Genomic DNA, 22,115 nt, shown 5'->3' with positions numbered 1-22,115 from the left:
AAAGAGTCAGATCTTCTCTTGAAAAGAGTCAAACCTTCGTTTGAAAAAAGTCATATTTTCATTCCTCAAGTCTTTCCGCGCTTCCCCGGCCTCCTTACTTTTGATTGACAGCTCCTCGCCTTCCCCCAGCACACAAAATCCTGCACTTGTACATTGATGTCCTCTTCTGGTGTGTGCGCACAAAGGGACGCCGGATTATTACGATAAAAAGCGCAAAATGTTTGCAGACCATTATTTACAGTCGGGGGAGGAGTTTAGGAGAGGGGATAATGGCAATGAACTTTTGATAGCAGCGGCCAGTGAGGGATAAGTGAAGTTCAATAGGTGAAATTCTGGTGACAGGTTCCCTTTAAGGACCAAGCCTAGTTTGGGCCTCAAGGCTCAGAGCCCATTTTTCAAATCTGACATGTGACATTTTATGCGCTAATAACTCTGGAATGCTTATACCCATCCAAACGATTCTTAGACTGTTTTCTCGTGACACATTGGACTTTATGTTAGTGGCAAAATTTGATTGATATATTCAGTGTTTATTTGTGTAAAATATCAAAATGTAGAGAAAATTTTGAAAAAATAGCATTTTTCTGAATTTAAATGTATCTGCTTGTATGACAGATACTAACACCACACAAAAGAGTTACTAGTTCACATCTCCCATATGTCTAGTTTATGTAGGCACCATTTTTTGAACATTCTTTTACTTTTCTAGGATGTTACAAGGCTTAAAACATAAGCAGCAATTTCTCATATTTTGAAAAAAATGTCAAAAGCCTCTTTTTTTCAGGGACCAGTTCAGTTGTGAAATGGCTTTGAGGGCCTTATATATTAGAACCCCCATAAAACTCCCTTTAGGCGTTTCACAGGAATTTAAAGCATAGTAGAGGTGAAATTTACAAATTTCTTTTTTTTGTCAGAAAATCCTTTTTATTAAATTTTTTTCTGTAAAACAGAAGGGCTCACCAGAGAAACACAACTCAATATTTATTGCCCAGATTCTGCAGTTTTTAGAAATATCCCACATGTGGCGTTACAGAGTAAGGCCCCATGCACACGAACGTAAAAACGCCCGTAATCACGGGCCATAAATACGGCCCGTAATTACGGGCCCATAGACTTCTATTGGCCAAGGGTACCTCCCCGTATGCTTACGGGAAGGTGCCCGGGCCGTTGAAAAATATAGAACATTTCCTATTTCAGGCCGTAATTACGGCACGGGCAGGCCCATAGAAGTCTATGGGGCTCCCGTAGTTACGGGTGACTACGTGTGTGCACCCGTAATTACGGGAGCGTTGCTAGGTGACGTCAGTGGATAGTCACTGTCCAGGGTGCTGAAAGAGTTAACTGATCGGCAGTAACTATTTCAGCACCCTGGACAGTGACTACCGATCACAATATAAAGCAATGTGTAAAAAAAATAAAAGTTCCTACTTACCCAGAATTCCCTGCTTCTTCCTCCAGTCCGGCCTCCCGGGATGACGTTTCAGCCCATGTGACCGCTGCAGCCAATCACAGGCCAATCACAGGCTGCAGCGGTCACATGGACAGCCGCATCATCCGGGGAGGTCGGGCTGGATGTCAAGAGAGGGACGCGTCACCAAGGCAACGGCCGGGTAAGTATGAATTTCTTTTACTTTTACTGCGGAAAGGGTTGTCCCTTCTCTTTATCCTGCACTGATAGAGAGAAGGGCTGCCGATTACTGCACTGTAATTTTGCAGCGAACACGTGCCCGTAAATACGGGTAGAATACTGGTGACACCGGACCCGTATTTACGGGCACGGGTCCGTAAATACTGGTGCAATACGGGTCGAATACGTGTGACCAAGGACCCGTATTTACGCCAGTATTTACGTGAGGGAAAAAATAAGTTCGTGTGCATGAGGCCTCAGATGCAGGACACGTCCTGAAACTGGTGATAGACTCTCTTTTAAATGGTCGGAGCTCTCCATATCTCCTGCACATACAACCCCTGCAGCCACAACTAGGGGGAGCTTATGAGCCCTAAAATCCTTTTGCGTAATATTTTATTATTGAGTTCTGGATATAAACAGTATGTAGTAAACTGCTAAGCTCCCTCTAGTGATCGCTGCCAGCAGACAGAATTTTATCATTGAACTGTATGTCTATGCAGATCAATTGGATCTCTGTATCAACAAAAAGGAACTCCATCTGCACATTGTTTTCGTTATATTTAGATTACAAATAAAGCACAATGGCGTTTAAGGGCGAACATTCCCTTTAAAAGTGTATTTTTATATCTCTGAATTACAATCCATATGAATAGCAACAGTCAAGTTTTTGCAATCTGCACATTTGTTCATCATTTACAGTAAAAAAAAAAAAAAAAGAAAGCAGGTCTACTGGTCAAGCAAACAGAGTCAGGTTCTATCAATCTTAATTTTATCTTTTGCATATTTAATTTTGAGAGGATTTTACTATTTGACCTTTGGGATGACCTGAAAAAAACATTGAATTGAAGCCTAAATGAATATTTAAAACTGGGGCACAAATGGGTTCACATATTGGTTTTCCTCTCTTGTATGTATTGGCCTAGCTGTTCTTATGCCAGGATATAACGTGATTCCAGGCAACATCACAGATATGGCATCTCCCAGAGGAATAGCGGAGATGCTTCCAAGGTCTAAATAAAGCTGAACGAGCCATTCTCTTGCCTAAGAGCAGCTACTTACTACATGAACTTTTGAAATGTTGCCTGGAACAAGTTAAGTGGTGTGTTCTTTTCTGCTTTTTATTCCCCTTCATCTAGATAATGCATCGTCAATAACAAGTCTGCCCTTCGATCGCCCATGTTTTAAATGCAGTTTACAATTACTGTAAACAAGCAAGAGCCTCTGGGAACACATTGCCTCTAGGGTGCACGTATCCTAACTTTCTTGGCACTGTGCTTGCATTGTACACAACAAGAGTGCCACACAGTCATTTCAGATTCTTCTTATAGAATCTTCAAATAAATGACAATCACTTAGCTCAGACACAAATCGGATTCATGCAATAGTTTTGATTATTTCTATATGTATTCTATTATGCTGCCCCATAGGAGATCACTTTACATCCAATTGTCTGCAATGTCTATCTCTTCTGTAAGAAACAAAATCCCTTTGATATTTCAATTTATATCACTTAGTCGGTTTATTTTTACTGGATTCTTCATTCTCATGTGTCCATCAGAGGCCATCATTATAATTTACCCTTGTGTATTTAAGGGATTTAAAAGAAAATAGTGGCCCATAGACTGCAAATGGGACAGGTTGCAACTGTACTATCTAATATACATGCTATTCTAATTCTCCCTCCCACCAATGGGACTTGCTGAGGGGCAATGGTGAAGATGTAGAAGTGAAATAGTAGCTACCTCGTCCACAAAGTGCTCGACTATGTGCAGAAAAGGCAATTCCTTTAATGACTATGACCATTGTCATTTTAATATAAGGCCTTCTACACACTTTTTTTTTTTGGTGCATTTAAAAAATGCGCCCAAAAAAAAAACATGAAAAACTCTAAAGACTGCAATGCAGGCCACACAGACAGTTGCAATAAAGGTTTATTGGTGGAAAACACCAAAAAATTGCCACAGCTAGAGAATGCTACATTTTGGAAAATATGCCACAGGGTCAAATAATGCTAAAACAGGCCACAAACAGAAATAATTTTTTTATACAGAACTTGATATTTTATTGATTATCAGAAAGCATCCGGATGCTGAAAAAAAAAAAAAATAGCAGAAAAAATGCCACCAACAAATCTACAAAAAAAAGATTTTAACTCTGTGTGGCAATCCACTAAGCATTTTTTTTTTTCAATGTAATGCCTATGTGTTATTCAAAACTAGGAATAAATTATGCTTAAAAATAAGATCACAGTCTATATAGAGAACAAATTATAGATTGAAGAACTACTTACAAAGTTGCCAGTAGCTAGCATTTTCTCAAAATCTTCAGTCATTTTGTGATGTTCTAAAGCCATAAAAAGGGTGTTTAGTACTATGCATATAGTGATGGTTAGATCTGTAAAGGGATCCATGACTACAAATTTAACGCCTTTCTTGATTTGTAACCACAGGGTACAACAATCCCAGATGAGGAACCGATGGGAAAAATGGTACCAGCAAGGAGGACATTTCTGCCGAGATTCTTCCAGTTCTAAAATGACAATAAAATAAAAAAAATTATTGTGTCTGAATATATTTACATTTTAAATATTTAACAATTTTAAAAAGAATGACCACCTTTTAACACTATTTGATTATTAGTCAAATATATCTTTATAGGGGTCTGAGTTCCAAATAGGCTCCTTTTCATGACACGAACGAGTGTAACAAAAGACAGATATCTGTGGAAAAATTGATCTTCCATGCTGGATTTTTTCAGTTGTTGTCGGGTGCAGTCTTGTAAAGTCGTTCATGCCAAACAGATTAGAAACCCATAAATAAAATGTTACAATTAGCAGCAGGACTGCTGCTAATCAATAATTTCTGTTTTCTCTGTGTTTAGGCATTGCTAGGAAATGCCTTTGGTCTGAGTCTGGATTTGGTCATCATTTAGCTTTGCCTGGTTAATTAGGGCAGAATCGTTTTCTTGGACTTCTATATACTGTACTTCAGGCCAGGATTACTCAGGTGCTGTTTATACTGTTTCTGGCATGTGCTAAACTCTTTCCAGATTCTTGTTGGTGACTTTCTTCTTGTCTTTGTATTTGTTTGTACTGTGGGTTCTGTTGTTCCTCTGAGAGATCTAGTTTTTGTATAGTGGTTTATGTATTTCCTGGGATCAGTAGTTCCACTGGTTTGTTTACCTTTCCTGTGTGTTTGGTCTGCTGCCAAGTTGTTGTCTTACCCTGCAGTGGGATAGTATTCAGATAGGGTCAGTAAGTGCTTTTAATTCTTGTCCACTGTCTATTCATCTGTTAACTGCTTGAATGCTTTTCATATGCCATCCACTCCATTTATGCATCGTCTCCATGTTTTACTACCTTCAGTATTCGGGTCCACTCATCTACTGGTGATTAACTTGTGCCTTTTGTTTTCTGTCAGTAGTGATGCGTGCTTCACCCATGTGATAGGATTGGTATTGCGGCCTTGAGCACCACCAGCAGGTTAACATAAAAACCTAGCCCAGGCCACAGATGAAGGCAAATATTGATTACCGATTTGTCATTTCAACTTATGAAGTGATCGTGCAGAAGGACTACCTCCACAGACCAACCCTGTATGACCAGCTATAAAGACAAAATTTTGGATCCCTGCAGCCACCAGTAGGGGGAAATTAGCACTTTACTGCATACTGGTTTATTACTATTTAGAAGTATGAAGTAAGTTTTCCTTAGTGGGCTATGGCTATGTAGGGTGTTAGAAGCGTTAACCAATAATACAATATAATTTGAAGTTATATTTAGATTAAAAAAGTAAATGTTCACTTTTATTAAAAAAACCATAATATATCTCCCCCATTATATTATAAATTTATCCTGTTTACCATCCTTATGAATTTTGATCAGGCATGAGATCCATGAACCCTATACCAAAGCAATAACTACTCCATTTTTTTATTCCTGACAAACACTCTTTAGTCGTGGCCTCATACTGTATATTGTCTGCAGTTTAATAGCAGTTTAGTGGCTGTAATTGCACCGAACAATTCAACTCTAAAACTGGCCACATTTTCAGAGGCCTGTCCTGTTGACAGCTCACTTTATATAAGAGCCATTGTTTTATAAAAGGCAAATTATTTTATTTGCTTAACTTAACGTGTAGTTCTACCCGTTGAGTTACTTTATAGACTGTAATAATGACAATTTCTTAATATAATCTTATTAGAAATACTCTTGTTAGCTTTGGGAACTGTAGTAAAAGTTATACTTTCCGGTGGTGTTTAGGTCACATAAAAAGCTGAATATTGATTTATCACTGTACATTGTCTGGATCTCATAAGCATTCGGGAGTTGCTATTTAGGCAATGTGTTTGTTTGTATTTTTACGTTTCACCCTAAGTATATTTTGACCTCATTTATCATTCATGGGATTGAAGTCTTCATGTCTGAAAATAGTCTTAAATGATGTATGGTGTTTGGGTTTATAAAGTCTTCACAAATGTACAGACCTGTCAAGTTTTAAACCGCTACAAGATAAAATAGTCATGACTATTATCAGCAGAATACACTTAAGACTTCATTATATCAACTGGCCAATAATATGTGACTCACCAGGAGCACTGAAGATTAAGCTTTCTGAATATTTAATTTTTTTAGGCCTAACTATCATGGCTGGGTACAAGAACAGTAAAAAAAAATCTGATCTTCATCTGTTCCATAGTCATTTTCAGAAAAAACTGGGAACTCAACAGCTCTATATACAAGTAAATGCAGACTCAACAAAGTGGTAGAAAATGTTTTATTTTTTTGTTAGCACTGCAAATACCGACCAGAGAGGTAATTATATTGCTTTGCAACATTTATTTAGGCCAAGAGGTAATTCTACGCATTGGTCCCTTCTTCAGGAAATTAAAAATACCTTAGTATACAGAAAGACATATGCAATATTTAAAAAAAAGCGAAGAAGGATTTGCGCCACATATTACGTCAGGTTAAGGCATAAATTATAGTAAATTAGCCTTGTCCTTTTGCTAAGCCACACTCCCTTTGTAAAAAGTGCGACGCGCAGCATAAAAAATGTCAAGGAGCGCGCTCAAAAATTTGCTTTATAATAATTACATCTGATAATAAATTCCCCTATTGCTGCATTTTTAAAATATGCTTCTATCATGTAACAAGTTTATAAAATATTCCCATTTTTTCCTCCTTTACCCTGCCCGCTCACCCACTCCCTTCCGCTCCTCCAACCCGCGCAGGGCCGACATCATCACCAGGCGAACCCGGGCAAGTGCCGGGGCCCACTACACTTGGGGGGGCCCACTCGCCTGCGGGGGGCTGACGCTGCCATGGTCACATCATCAATGTCCCAATGTCCATGTATGGACAGTGATTTAAGGAGGAGAAAAGGAGTCCCAGGCAGAGCGCTAGCGGCTCTGCTCCGGGACTCCATCTCTGGGGAAGCCAGTGTTGTCAGGAGCAGAGCAGTGTCCCAGGCAGTGTCCCAGGCAGTGGCATAGCTATAGGGGTCGCAACTGCGATCGGCCCCTAAGCCTCACATGTAATGACGTCATCACCTGTCTGCACCGAGTCACTCACAGCACAGTGCAGAGGAGGAAAAGGATCCTCCACCCATCATGGGAACAGGGATAGGTAAGTAATTATGTTATTATTTTTCTATTAGGTACATACATATTGGGGAATTATACTGGGTATGGGAGGGGAGGTTCATATGGTAGCTGCTGAGGGGACATTATATTGTATGGGACAGCTAAGGGGGCATTATACTGTATCGGGGGCATTATACTGTATGGGACAGCTATGGGGGGCATTATACTGTATGGGGGCATTATACTGTATGGGACAGCTATGGGGGGGAATTATACTGCGTGGGGCATTATACTGTATGTGGCAGCTATGGGGGGAATTATACTGTATGAGGGGTATTATACTGTATAGGGCAGCTATGGGGGCATTATACTGTATGGGGGGAGTTATACTGTATGGAACAGCTATGGGAGAATTATACTGAATGGGGGGCATTATACTGTATGGAGCAGCTATGAGGGCAATATACTGTGTGGGGGCATTGTACTGTATGGGCAGCTATTGGGGCATTATACTGTATGGATGTATTATACTGTATGGGGCAGCTATGGGGGCATTATACTGTATGGCGCAGCTATGGGGGCATTTTACTGTATGTGGGCATTATACTCCTTGGGGCAGCTATGGGGGCATTATACTGTATGGGAGTATTATACTGTATGGGGCAGCTATGGAGGGCATTATACTGTATGTGGCAGCTATGGGTGGCAATATACTGTGGGGGCAGCTATAGGGGCATTATACTGTGGGGGCCGCTATGGGGGCATTATACTGTGGGGGAAGCTATGGGGGCATTATACTGTGGTGGTCAGCTATGGGGATGCATTATACCGTGTGGGGGCAGCTATGGGGGAGCATTATACTGTGGTGGTCAGCTATGGGGGGGCATTATACTTTGAGGGGGCAGCTATAGGGGGCATTATACTGTATAGGGGACATTATACTGTATGGGGGAACTATACTGTATGGCGGGCATTATACTGTATGGAGCAGCTATGGGGGCATTATACTGGGTGGTGTCATTATACTGTATGGGGCAGCAATGGGGGCATTATGCTGTATTATACTGTATGAGGCAGCTATGGGGGCATTATACTGTATGGGGGCATTATACACTATGGGGCAGCTATGGAGGGCATTATACTGTATGGGGGTATTATACTGTATGGGGCAGCTATGGAGGGCATTATACTGTGGGGGAAGCTATGGGGGCATTATACTGTGGGGGCAGCTATGGGGGCATTATACTGTGGTGGTCAGCTAGGGGGCATTATACTGTATGGGGCAGCTATGGGGAGCATTATACTGTGGTGGTCAGCTATGAGGGGAATTATACTGTGTGGGGGCAGCTATGGGGGGCATTATACAGTGTGGTGGCATTATACTGTGGGGCAGCTATGGGGGCATTATACTGTGGGGGCATTCATGGGGTCTGTTGGGCAAGGCTGCTGGGCATAGGCGTGCACAAGGGTCTGGTGGTGTTAGGGAGTGGTAGGGGACCCAATATGAATTCTTGCACCAGGTCCTATGGGCCTTCAGCTACGCCCCTCTTCGCCAGAGCCGGAGTACCTGAGCAGAGCCTTTACTAGCGCTCTGCTCGAGACTTCAGCTCTGCTTCGGACATCACTATCCATATATGGACAGTGATGTCAGGAGCAGAGCAGGAGTCCCAGGCAGAGTGCTAGTAGTGCTCTGCCCGGGACTCTGACTCTGAGGTTGACTCTGACAACACTGTCCATATATGGACAGTGATGTCAGGGGCTTCTCCTGAAGCAGAATCCCCAGCCAGAGCATCGGCAATGCTCTGGCTGAGGATTCCACTCCTAGAGGAAACCCCAATGGCACTAGCTACAGGTTGGGGGGCTGTGTGGCACTACCATGGAGGGGGGCTGTGTGGCACTACCTGGGAGGAGGGGGCTGTGTGGCACTACCTGGGAGAAGGGGCTGTGTGGCACTACCTGGGAGGGGCTGTGTGGCACTACCAGGAAGGGAGACTGTGTGGCACTGCCTGGGAGGAGGGGGCTGCGTGGCACTATCTACAGAGGGCACTACATTTATGGGGGTGCAAACTGGGGGCCTAACTTCTACATGGGGGCATAAACAGGGCCTAACATCTATATGGGTGACATTTTCTGCCATTTAACTGCCGCCGTGAGTTTCCCCGCAAAGGGGACTACTAAGTCTGTGTCGCCCAAGAGCCCACATAAACCTGGAGCCGGCCCTGAACCCGCGTTTCTTTGTGATTTTAACCTGTATACTAAGGTTAGAAGGTTGAAAAAAAGACACAGGTCCATGAAGTTCAACCTATAATTCTACAGTGTTGATTCAGATAAGGGCAAAAACCCCTATGAGGCGGATAAAAATGGCCTCCCCGATTCCAAATATGGCAATCACAATAGATCGCTAGATCAATCTCCAGAATCTAGGACTCATAACTTGTAATATTATATTTTTCAAGAAAGGTGTCCAGGCCAAACTTGCTCAGTGAACAAGCCATCACAACATCCTGCGGCAGAGAATTCCAAAGTCTCACTGCCCTTACAGTAAAAAATCCGTCTATGATTATGATGGAACCTTCTTTCCTTTAGATATAAAAAATGCCCCCTTATGATGGTTACAGGCATAGGTCTAAAAAGATCATTAGAAAGATCTGTGTACTGTCAATTCATATATTTAAACATTGTAATTAGATCACCCATTAGCCGTTTTTTTTTCTAAACTGAATAACCCTAAATTTGATCATCTGTGTTGGTATTGCAATTCACCAATTCCCTTAATCACCTGGGTCGCCCTCCTTTGCACCTTCTCTAGTTCAGTCATGTACTTCTTATGCACAGGTGCCCAAAATTGTACACAATATTCCATGTGTGGTAGGAGTAGTGATTTGTATAGAGACAAAACTTTATGTGCATCTTTGCCTCTTTTGATACATTCCATGATTTTTTTTGCCTTGGCAGCAGCTACCTTGCACTGGTTGCTTATGTTAAAGTGTTTTTCATTTCCTGAAAAAGGGACCAGTCCGAAACGCGTAGAACTAATTCTTGGCATCTAAATAAATGTTATAAAGCAACATACTAACCTCTCTGGTCAGTATTTTCATTTGCAAACAGCAGTGCAGCAAAAAAAAAAAAACCTAATTTTTCTACCACTACAACAAAAGTAACTCGGTGATGCAACAAGGCTGCAAGTATAGTTTGTATTTTATTTCGAATAAGTGTACTGTGGACTCCTTGTATTTGATCTTTACATGTTATAAGTCTATTACAATTGCAATTTATATACACTTCTTATCACAGTTATTGTATACTGTAGTTCTGCTTGAAGATAAATTTAGTGGTCTTTAAAATTACCCTATACGTTTAGTAACCTAATTTTACAGATGTTTACCTTCCATGGCATTGGTGAGGACACTGACTGCACTCACTGCCCGCTGTCTCTGAAATGGCACGTCCATGTATTCTACGGAGAGTCGATGAGGCATCAGCAGCTGCATCTTACTCATTTCAAGGTCTGAAGGAGACATCTGCTAAATAAAAAAGGATTTATATATTGACTGCTCTACAAACAACAATGACAAAGTATTTGATATTATGTACATGTTTACATTGTATTTTTATCTGCATTAAATGTTATTTCAGGATTGATCATTTTAAGTCATAGGTTTGTCTACTGGCTTTGGTTAATGCTATGTAATTATTCCAATTACAATTATATAACAAAAGTTTCTGTGCACATAATATAAAACATATTATACGTTTCTCATCCCTGCCATCAAATATGCTACGATTTCTTAGAACTGAACAAAAAATTCCAAAACATCCATTATGTTATCAGTGCACTCAGACGGGCATAGAGAGCTTTCAATTGTGATATAGAATTCAGGGGATAACAGGCTTAATATTTCTAGGAATCAGATAACAAGACGAGACCACTAGTAACACAAGCATTTGGAGAGACTACTAGAATAGGATGCAGGCCACATCATCAAGTGTTTTGTTTACACAAAAATGTAACCATATGATTATTTTCATCTTTTCATTATGTATCCAATGAACTGTTAATGGGATTGAGACACAGGGGTGAATTTATTAAGACTGGCGTTTCATGCGCCAATCTTAATCTAAAGAGCAATGGAGTAAGATGCATCTAATTTATTGAGAGTGCGCCTCTGTCCGTGCATGCGTCAGAAAGTCAAATCTACCCCAGCTACAGAAGTGTAGATTTTCAGGTTTAATTCAAGGGGTTGAACAAGAATATCCTGTGAAACATTTAGGAATTGCAACCATTTTTCTACACAACCTCCTCATTTCAGGGGCTCAAAAGTAATTGGACAAATTTACATTACCATAAATAAAATTGTTTTTTTTAATACAGGTGTATTGAAGTCTGGAACCCATGGACATCACCAAACGCTGGGTTTCCTCCTTTGTGATGCTTTGCCCGGTCTTTACTGCAGCTGTCTTCCGTTGTTGCTTGTTTGTGGGGTTTTCTGCCTTAAGTTTTGTCTTAAGCAATGAAATGCATGCTCGATCGGGTTGTGATCCAGTGATTGACTTGGCCATTGCAGAATATTCCACTTCTTAACCTTAAAAAACTTCTGGGCTGCTTTCGCAGTATGTTTTGGGTCATTGTCCATCTGTATTGTGTAGTGACATCCAATCAATCTTGTAACATTTGGTTGAATCTGAGCAGAAAGTATATCCCTGAACACTTCAGAATTCATCCGGCTGCTTCTGTCATCAGTCACATCATCAATAAACACTAGTGACCCAGTGCCTTTAGCAGCCATGCAGGCCCATGCCATCACACTGCCTCCACCATGTTTTATAGAGGATGTGGTGTGCTTTGGATCATGAGCTTTTCCAGGCCTTCTCCATACTTTCTTCCTCCCATCATTCTGATACAGGTTGGTCTTAGTTTCATCTGTCCAAAGAATGCTGTTCCAGAACTGGGATGGCTTCTTTAGATGTTGTTTGGCAAAGTCTAATCTGGCCTTTCTATTTTTGAGGCTGATTAATGGTTTGCACCTTGTGGTGAACCCTCTGTATTTGCTCTCATGAAGTCTTCTCTTTATGGTAGACTTAGATACTGATACACCTACTTCCAGGAGAGTGTTCTTCACTTGGGTAGATGTTGTGAAGGGGTTTTTCTTCACCATGGAAAGGATTCTGCGATCATCCACCACTGTTGTCTTCCGTGGACGTCCAGGCCTTTTGGAGTTCACGAGATCACGAGGGCACTCTTTTTTTTCAAGAATGTACCAAACTGTTGATTTGGCCACTCCTAACATTTGTGCTATCTCTCTGATGGATTTCTTAATTTTTTTTTTCAGCCTAACGATGGTCTGTTTCAATTGCATTGAGAACTTCTTTGACCTCATGTTGTGGGTTCACAGTAACAGCTTCCAAATGCAAATGCTACACCTGGAACCAACTCCAGACCTTTTACCTGCTTAATTGATGATGGATTAATGAGGGAATAGCCCATGCAGCACATTAAATAGCTTTTGAGGTAATTGTCCAATTATATTTGGTCCCTTTAAAAAGAGGCAGCTACATATTAAAGAGCTGTAATTCCTAAACCGTTCCTCAAATTAGGATGTGAATACCCTCAAAATAAAGAAGAGATTCTGTACTTTAGGCGCATATTGATTATATAACTGTATATTCAATATGTTTTGGTAAACAGCTAAAATGCCAAAACTTGTGTCACTGTCCAAATAAATTTGGACCTAACTGTATATACTAGCTTAGATTTGCGCTACTATTTCCACCAATCTCTGGCCAAAACGAAAGTAAATTAGTGAAGTCACTTTTTTAGAAAACTGACACATTTGCGACTTTCCTACGCCTGGCGTGGAACATTTAATAATTTCCCTCATAAGTATTTACCAAACATAGCAAATGCAAAATGATTATCTGTCAGGAGGGACCTTCGGGAACTTATAATCAATACGGTATTATGCGGTAATGACGACTAATATCGGACTGCGATCTTTGCAATCTGAAAGTCTGAAAAACCCTTAGAGGGGGTTGTCCTTTCTGAACAAAGCCATCTCCAAAGCAGTAGTCGCTTCGGGAGAAATGTAGTATTACATGGGGCCAACCAAAGGAATGCATAAACATGTAATACGTGGTCATGCCAGAGGGGGAGTCACTCATTGCAGCAGTTCTGGCTATTTTGGCGGAACTACTGTTTATGTGTAAAGCTTTTGAGTAACGCCACTTCTGACATTATGGGGAGCATTTAATAAAAACTAGTGGAGATACTGCAACAATAAAGCTAGGGCTACACAGCGACGTCGGCCGGGTCGCAAGCAGCCACATTGACTTTCATTACGTGTGATGCACGCAGGGGCACACAGCGATCTTTGGCAGCGCGACCTGTGACACGACCAAAGTCGCAATGCAGCCCTAGCCTAATTGTGTTGTCTCAAGCAACCAATCAGATTACAGCTGTCATTTCTATAAAACATGTTGGGAAAGGAAAGCAGCCACCCAATTGGATGCTATATGCAACTGGTTTCTTTTATTCTTCAAAGCTGATAATTTTCATTGTATATGTTCATAGTCTTTAAAGTGAAGGTCCATGTGGTTACTTAAAAATGTAATAAACTCAAACATAAATCCAATTTTAAGCAATATATTCTAACGAAACAGGTAAAAAGGCTAGTAACATAATAATAATTCTAGTAATTATGATGATGATGATGATGATGATGGTGATAATGATGGCACAGGTTGTTAATTTTGTATCTGAAGCTTTCAACGCAAGCTCCAAACTATAGCAATGCAGGTGTCGGAGAGACAGAGAAACTTGCATTATGCATTTGTTTTGTTTAAACATTCCTCATAGTAGGAGGGAAATAACTGCTATTCTAAGCCAGTAGGGAACATATGCCGGATAGACCAGCACTCGTGTATGTAATGAGCTCCCACCTTCCTAAACAAACACACAAGACTAGATTTAAAAAGACATGCAAAGGATTAAATGTATATCCAGGCTTCTTGTATTACATTCTGAAAGGTCATTTTAAAAACAACAGAGAAAGAAAAATTTGGGAATTCAAGATGATGATAAAATTCCAGTCATTGACACAAGGCCTCAATCTAACACCTGGATTTATGAGCCACTACATGGACACACGTCACGTCCCCCATCAGACTGACTCCAGATGCCTTAACTCCTAAGTCATCACCCCTATAACCTCAGTTTTATTGCCCCGGCTTATCTTAATGATGTATCACCTCATGTACTAATTGTCTTTGTGTAACATCTAAATGTTGTGCTTTTTTCTAAGTCATTCATTTGTTAACCTGCCTGAAGAAGGAGCCTGTGTGCTCTGAATGCTGCATATAGAACTTTTATGGTTAGCCAATAAAGGTATCATACCTATTATACTTTTGTCTTTTTTGACACAAAAGTATTTAACATTTGTATTACATTCAAATGGCTTCTAGAAATTTATGATAAATATTGACAGCAAATTTCGTCTTTGTATACGGTTAAAAAGTTATATTTTGAGAATATAAATATTCTAATATGATGTTTGCTTAGTTTATTGAAGCAGTTTCAACTGTTTCTAATCATTCTTCTTAGAAATCTGAAGAACTCTTCACCTCTATACAGTTAACTCTTTTTTCGGCAATGAGTTTGCTTATATGATAAATGTATTTGAGTTCATCTATTATGCAAATATAATGTCTAGAATGCTGATCTTTTTAAAACTGTCAAATTGTGATATGAAAATAAAGGCATTTCTTTTTAATTTAGATTAAAAAATAATATTTCAGATTTATCAAAGCGTCCAGTAGGGGGCATAAGCGGTTATAGTGCAGTATGTCATATACTGCCTTACAGTAGGGCTGCTGCACTAATCACTCCACAAAGAGGCAACACAGCTGGAGACTGATACATAACATACATACATTTGTTGTTCATCTGCTTATTTATTTCTCACTACAGGCAAGGAGACAGGACTATGCACCAGCATATGCAAATCGCTCCTATTACAGTATTCTGGTGTAAAAATGAAATCACAGACATGTGGGAGTATGGTGAGGCCCTTTACTTTTATAGGTGCTGTATTGCATCTACATATAACTTGGAGATTGTGCAAATCGGTAATACGGTCGTGTGGATGAGCCCTTATACAAGGAGCTGCTAACAGCATTCACACATATGTTTCTGGAAGTTTCTGGACGTTCCCAGAAACTCTGCTTGAGAAAGTTTCGAATTGAACCGAAACGTCCCACCTTTGCATGAAGTAAAATTCCACTTTACTTGAATCTGCTGGAGTGCTGCCCATTTTGTCTTATATTCCTAGATCAGATATGTTTCTGAACTGCCTGTCAGTAATCCCAGCGGTCACCCAAGCGTTTCTGCCTCTTCGTTTTAGCGATCGATGGGGGTCTCAGACCCCCACCGATCAAAACTTCTGACATGTCACCACTTTACATGACATGTACTTTTCCTTTATATCCATACAAAATTATAAAGTACTAAACAAGACAGGAAACAAGAGAAAAATAAGAAATAATCAAATGATTGAAAAAAGGAAAAAGGAAAACAGTGATCCCAACAGACAAATAATATAAAGCAGCGAACAGAAGGCTGGGTTACTATTCTCACAACTACCAGAGGTGAGAAAAGTCATAAAATTCCCAACTGCTAAGAATCTTTCTTTCTTGGGTTCGGAGAACTGTTTTCTGAAGAATAATTATTTAAGAATGTGTAAAAACTGAGGCAAACAACACATTTTGTCATATAGAATAAACCTGTTCTTCGCCTTGCATAGAGATGCACACATTCCAGGTATCATATGGACAGGTGAAATGCTAATGTATCATTTGTAATGTATTCTGGATCCAACTGGGAATAAGTGCTTAAAATAATAAAGTACGTAAATAATTTTACTCATAAAATATACATTAATGGAGTTTTAACACTGACACGTATGTACATAGTAGACTTATAAATGGCGCATTCAGCTGTCAGAACGCATTAGGTGCTCTCCTTATATAGTTGGCACAGAAAAAGGAGGTTACATGTGAAGGGAAAAATACAATAGAATGCAAAAGAAGCAAGTATCCTCTAGCCCTCTTTTTTGTGGAGAAAGAGGCTGTGGTGGCTTGTACTATATAAGGCTAAGACTGTTCAGGGTGTCACTGTAACGTGCAGGGTATGGTGGGTATTATGCCTGGCACTGTATTGGGGTATTATGAGGGGCATTATATGCAGCATTTGTTGATAGCACCATTGTCCGGACGCTATGGTTGGATGTTTAGGGGGCTATGAGTGGCATTGGTTAGCAAAGGCACATTTTCTGACACTGTATGTAGGCATTGTGGCTGGCACTGTTCTATGATTCCAATAAAAAAATTGTCAACAATAGATAGCCTGCACATACCAAAAGTAGTTATTTGGTTGTTTTTATAAAGTTAAACCAAACTGAATATTTTTTTCAAAAATATAAAAAATGGTTATATACATCAATATGCTGGATTTTAGATTTGATGACTACATAACTAATGATTATTAAATATGGAGCATCCCTTCAATGCATAACTATTATTGTTGTAGTGCAAGTTGGAATATAGAAATTTGGTTATTATAGACTCTACCGCCTTTTCTCTCTTTTCTATTTTTTTTATGAATACTTGCACTCTAATGTGTGTATACGTCATAGAATCAGCCGCACTGTCCACAACAATTATCTAGTACAAGGGTCAGCAACCTGTGGCATCGGTGCCACAGCCAGGACGTGGGGCATGGTCTGCTGGCACACTTCCCTCTCCCAGTGTCTGACGGAGTTGTGTGCTATGCGGCACTGAACACTGGGAGAGAGAGCGGCGCTTCATTATGCACATGGTGGCGCTCAGTGGCGGATTATAATATGGGCGTTTCGGGCGGCCGCCCGGGGCCCAAGCTTTTAGGGGGCCCATCGCAACCCGAAACGCACATCATTTTAAATCGCGGTCGGACTCACTAATGGCCGTTCACAAGAAGCGCCGCTAATGGCCGTTGAGAGGGAGGGGCGGGCGGACTGCAACAGAGGGCAGTGCAGTGCTGATGAGGAGGAGGGGGATGGATATCAATTGCTGGATAGGACTAGCAGACGTGCGTCTGCTAGTCGTGGTAGAACACGCCCCTCTGACGCTTCACGTACCGCCAGTGAGGAGAAGGGCGGTGGTCGAGCAACGAGGAGGTTAGTGTTCATGTTCGTCTCCATCTTAATTTACATCTAAGTGACTCCAGAGGACTCCATGAAGGGGGGAATAACCCCCCATCCCATCCCCCATAGAGCTCTCAGGATTTCAGTATTTATTATACAGCAGGGGGGGTTTGAGCGGTGTAACTCACTGCAGAGGACTCTATGGGGGGACAATAATTTCCCTCCATAGAGTCCTCTGCAGTGAGTTACACGCTCAATCCTCCCTGCTGTATAATAAATACTGAAATACTGAGAGCTCTATGGGGGATGGGATGGGGGGTTATTCCCCCCTTCATGGAGTCCTCTGGAGTCACTTAGATGGTTAGAACCCCCCCTCCCCCATTCAGTATAATCCCCCCTTCCCATAGAGCCCTCACTAGTTACTAATATATTACAAGGGTAAGTCAAATTGTCTGACTTCTGGGGGCTGTATAGGGGGGTCTGAGCGACGGGCTCTATGGGGGGGGCTACCCCCCCCCCCCCACACAGAGATGTCAGAATCAGACACTCAGACCTCCCTATAGAGCCCCCAGAAGTCAGACAAACTCACCTCCCCTTGCAATATAATCCCCACATACAGCCCTCAGTTTTCCCATAAGAAAAATTTATGACATATCCACCATCCGTAAGTCTCATAAAAATGAATGACGCCGACTCCCTCTGATCACTAAAACTAAGCGTCGGAAGCACTCGTGTGAGCGCTGAGCCACTTGGTTTCTGTTTCCGGAAAGCTGAGCAGCTTATGTACGGGCTCATAGAAAGTCAATGAGCCCGTACACCGCTACTTTGGCTTTCCGGAAAAAGCCAAACAGAAATGAAGTGGCTCTTTGCTCAAATGAGCGCTTCTGCCGCTTAGTCTCCGCACCCGGACCCCCACCCATCAAAAGTTCTGACATGTCACTATGACATGTTAGAAGTTTGTTAAAAATTGACTTACCCTTTAGGCCTCATTTACACGAGCGTGTGCGTTTTGCTCACGCAAAAACTGCGGCGTTTTCCGTGCGCAAAAGGCACTTAACGGCTCCATGTGTCATCAGTGTATGATGCGCGGCTGCGAGATTTTCGCGCAGCCGCCATCATTATGACTAGAGATGAGCGAACTTATGAAAAGTTCGGTTCGGCTAGTTCGCCGAATTTCACGAAAAAGTTTGATTCGGACCGAACCTGTAATTTCTGTGCGCCGAGCATGGTACTGTCCAGGGTGCTGATAGAGTTAATGGGCTGCACTAACTCTTTCAACAACCTTGACAGTACATGCTCGGCGCACGGAAAATACTATTTTAATGTAATTAAAAAAAAATAAAAATACGTTCATACTTACATTCCTCCTGTCCGGCCTCCAGCGATGACGTTTCATCCATGTCGCCGCTGCAGCCAATCACAGGCTGTAGTGGCGGTCACGCACGTCAGGATGACGTCAGAAGGCCAGCCTCCAGGAATGACGCTTCATCCCACGTGAAGGCCTCTGCAGCCAATCACAGGCTCCTCTCCTGAAATACTCTGTGCTGCCTTAAACTCTGTGGACAGGTCAGGATCCTGTTTCTTTTAAATGCTGCTGGGGAACCCGCTCGATCCATTATATAAGTCTGCGCTACAGTGCAGCATTTAAAAAAAACAGGATCCTGACCTGTCCACAGAGTTTAAGGCAGCACAGAGTATTTCAGGAGATGAGCGTGCAGATTCAGTGCTGCTGTAAACTCTGCTCTTACCATTACGTAGCTCAGTCTGTTACCTCTCCTCCACTCCTGTCCTCAATAACACCTTCACATGATTGGCAAGTCACCACGTAATGGTAAGAGCAGAGTTCACAGCAGCACAGAGTATTTCAGGAGAGGAGCGTGCAGATTCTGTGCTGCTGTGAACTCTGTGTGAGGGGGGCCCAAGTTGTATCAACAGCCCAGGGCCCATGGTACACTTAATCCGCCACTGGTGGCGCTGACCACTAGGAGCTAAACACTTTGCAAGCACATAATGCAGCACTGCTCTCTGTTCTTGTATTCAGCGTCAGCCAAGCGAATAATGAAGCACTGCTCTCTCCTGGTGATTAGCGCCGCAAGGAAAGAGTTCAGTAACTGCGGTCTCTCCTGTGTGCAGTTCCCCTAGCTAGTGTTCAGTAGCCGCAATCTCTCCCATGTGCACCCCCCCCCCCCGGCTGGTGTTCAATAGCCGCGGTCTCTCCTGTGTGCAGTTCCCCTTGCTAGTGTTCAGTAGCTGCAGTCTCTCCCATGTGCACCCGCTCAGCTGGTGTTCAATAGCCGCAGTCTCTCCTGTGTGCAGTGCCCCGTAGCTGGTGTTCAGTAGCCACAGTCTCACCCATGTGCACCCCCCCCCACAGCTGGTGATCAATAGCCGCATTCTCTCCTGTGTGCAGTGCCCCGTAGCTGGTGTTCAGTAACCGCAGTCTCTCCTATGTGCACCCCCCCCCCCCCCAGCTGGTGTTCAGTAGCCTGGTATGCACCAGGGACAAGGGTCACACTGAAATCAATGACTTTCATGTTTACATGGCACTCGGAGTGCTTCATCTTTGATTTATTTATTTTTATCGGCTCACCATACAAAGACGGTTGCCTACTCCTGATCTAGTGTATCATCACAGTTGGTTGCACCAAATGTACCCAGTCGCGTTACTACCGCTATAGCAGCCGTAGCGGCTGCTACGGGGCCCGCGGCATGAGGGGGCCCGTGTCGCCCGCCGGCACGGGCCCCCACCATGGCCGGAGGCTCCGCTAGCTGCCGCTATGGCTGCTACAGCGCGACGCCACTGAAAACTACGGCAGAGCAGGGAGGTACCTACCCGCTTTGCCATTAAAGGGTTTGTTCCTACATGAGACATGTATCCCCTATCCACAGGATAGGGGATACATGTGTGATTGCTGGCAGCGATAGGGAGAACGGGGGACCGAAAGTCCCCTGAAGTTCTCCATGAGAAACCTCGGACTTCCGGGGTCTGTGTTGGCAGCTCCGTAGAAATGCGTGACCAGCGCTCCTTTCATTTTTATTGAGCTGCGCAGACTCCGGAAGTCAGAGGTTAGTCATGGAGAACTTCGGGGGACTTTCGGTCCCCCGTTCTCCTTATCAGTGCCAGCAATCACACATGTATCCCCTATCCTGTGGAGAGGGGATACATGTCTTTTGTAGGACACATTATAGGTTGGATTTTTTTGGGGGGTTGGGGCTGCATGGCATTACCTACAGGGGGGGCTGTATGGTGTTACCTACAGGGGGCTTGTATGGCGTTACCTACAGGGGGGGCTGTATAGCGTTACCTACAGGGGGGCTGTATGGCGTTACCTACAGGGGGGGCTGCATGGCGGTTCCTACAGGGGGGGCTGTATGGCGCTATCTACAGGGGGGGGCTGTATAGCGATACCTACAGAGGGGGCTGTATGGCGTTATTTACAAAGGGGTCTGTATGGCGTTATCTACAGGGGGGGCTGCATGGCGTTATCTACAGGGGGGCTGTATGGCGTTATCTACAGGGGGGCTGTATGGTGTTATCTACAGGGGGGCTGTATGGCGTTATCTACAAGGGGGGGTTGTGTGACACCCAGGGGAGGGGGGGCCCGGGGAGGGGGGGCCCCGTCAAAAGTTTGCTATGGGGCCCAGTCTTTCCTAGTTACGCCCCTGAATGTACCTAAACAACCCTAATTGTTTCTGCCTATCGTAGACTCAATAAGCTTCTATCATCTTTAATAATATAGTCGCATTAGTCAGGGAAAGAGATGACGAAGCATTAGAGCTAAAAATATGACTAATAACAATACCATCTGCAATCTTTAATTTGTTTGTTTATCATTTTGCTTCTAATATTACCCAGAATAGCAGCAATCTAGGCAATAGATAATTGACATTATGACTGAAAGATATAGCCATGAGAAAGCGCTCAGACAAATGGCGGGGGGGGGGGGGGACGGACTGTCTACAAGGTGACTTGAGGTTAAGAATATTCTATCAGTAGCACAAGTTGCTGTGAGATGAGACTGCACTCTCCACACTCCATATTCAAGCTTTTATACCTTGACGGAACCTCTATCTATTTACATATAATGTCCATGTATACAGACAGATCAAAAAATACAGGGCTCCAAGTATAGGATGGTCCCTGCCCTGATTGGTCCTGTCCCTATTCCACAAAGCCTGTGTGCACTTATGCAGGGTTCCCCCTTTCTATAGACATAGGAAACTCGGAAATCAAGTAAAGGCTGAATTGTTTCAAGGCACGAGGAGGGGTCTCAATTAAAAATTTTGCTAAGGGGACCAAACTCTTCTGTTTTCTGCCATACTACTTAGATAAAATATATCACTTGTTTAGTCACCCAGTGGATATTTAATGACATATAATGAATAATTCAAGGATAATAAAAGTAAATAGTAGCCTTAAGCAGACATAGCATATACATATAGCATGCTGTATAATGGAGGTCAAAGGTACGGTCCAGTGACCATTACAGCTACTTTATGGCTTCATATGTTCACTGTGATCAATATTATTGATAAATCACTAATGCACAGCATGAGCGGCATGATGAGATGAACCCGGGTACATGGGCCATAAAGCTCACCAACAGTGCTATTATAAGACCTGACTGACCATTGAACATGACATTTCTTCTATCTTAGAATGAGTGAAGGGTCAAGTTAGAGGAAATATCTGACAATGACCTTGTATGGAAAAATATACAAAATCTTTT

The 22,115-nt window shown here is 42.4% G+C and overlaps 1 protein-coding gene across 1 annotated transcript in view; it reads right to left on the bottom strand.

Moving 5' to 3' along the window:
- LOC142652004 (sodium channel protein type 5 subunit alpha-like) overlaps positions 1–22,115 on the bottom strand; it is a 358,710-nt gene that overhangs the window by 125,880 nt on the left and 210,715 nt on the right. Inside the window, exons 13-14 of the mRNA XM_075827343.1 lie at positions 10,599–10,734; positions 3,921–4,159 (exon numbers count right to left, since the gene is read on the bottom strand). Of these exons, the coding sequence (XP_075683458.1) occupies positions 3,921–4,159; positions 10,599–10,734 (375 nt within the window). The remainder of the gene's footprint in view (positions 1–3,920; positions 4,160–10,598; positions 10,735–22,115) is intronic.

This window comes from Rhinoderma darwinii, chromosome 5 (genome assembly GCF_050947455.1).
Source record: "Rhinoderma darwinii isolate aRhiDar2 chromosome 5, aRhiDar2.hap1, whole genome shotgun sequence".
In the NCBI taxonomy this organism is placed as follows: Eukaryota; Metazoa; Chordata; class Amphibia; order Anura; family Rhinodermatidae; genus Rhinoderma; species Rhinoderma darwinii.
This window is presented reverse-complemented; position numbering and strand designations above follow the sequence as displayed.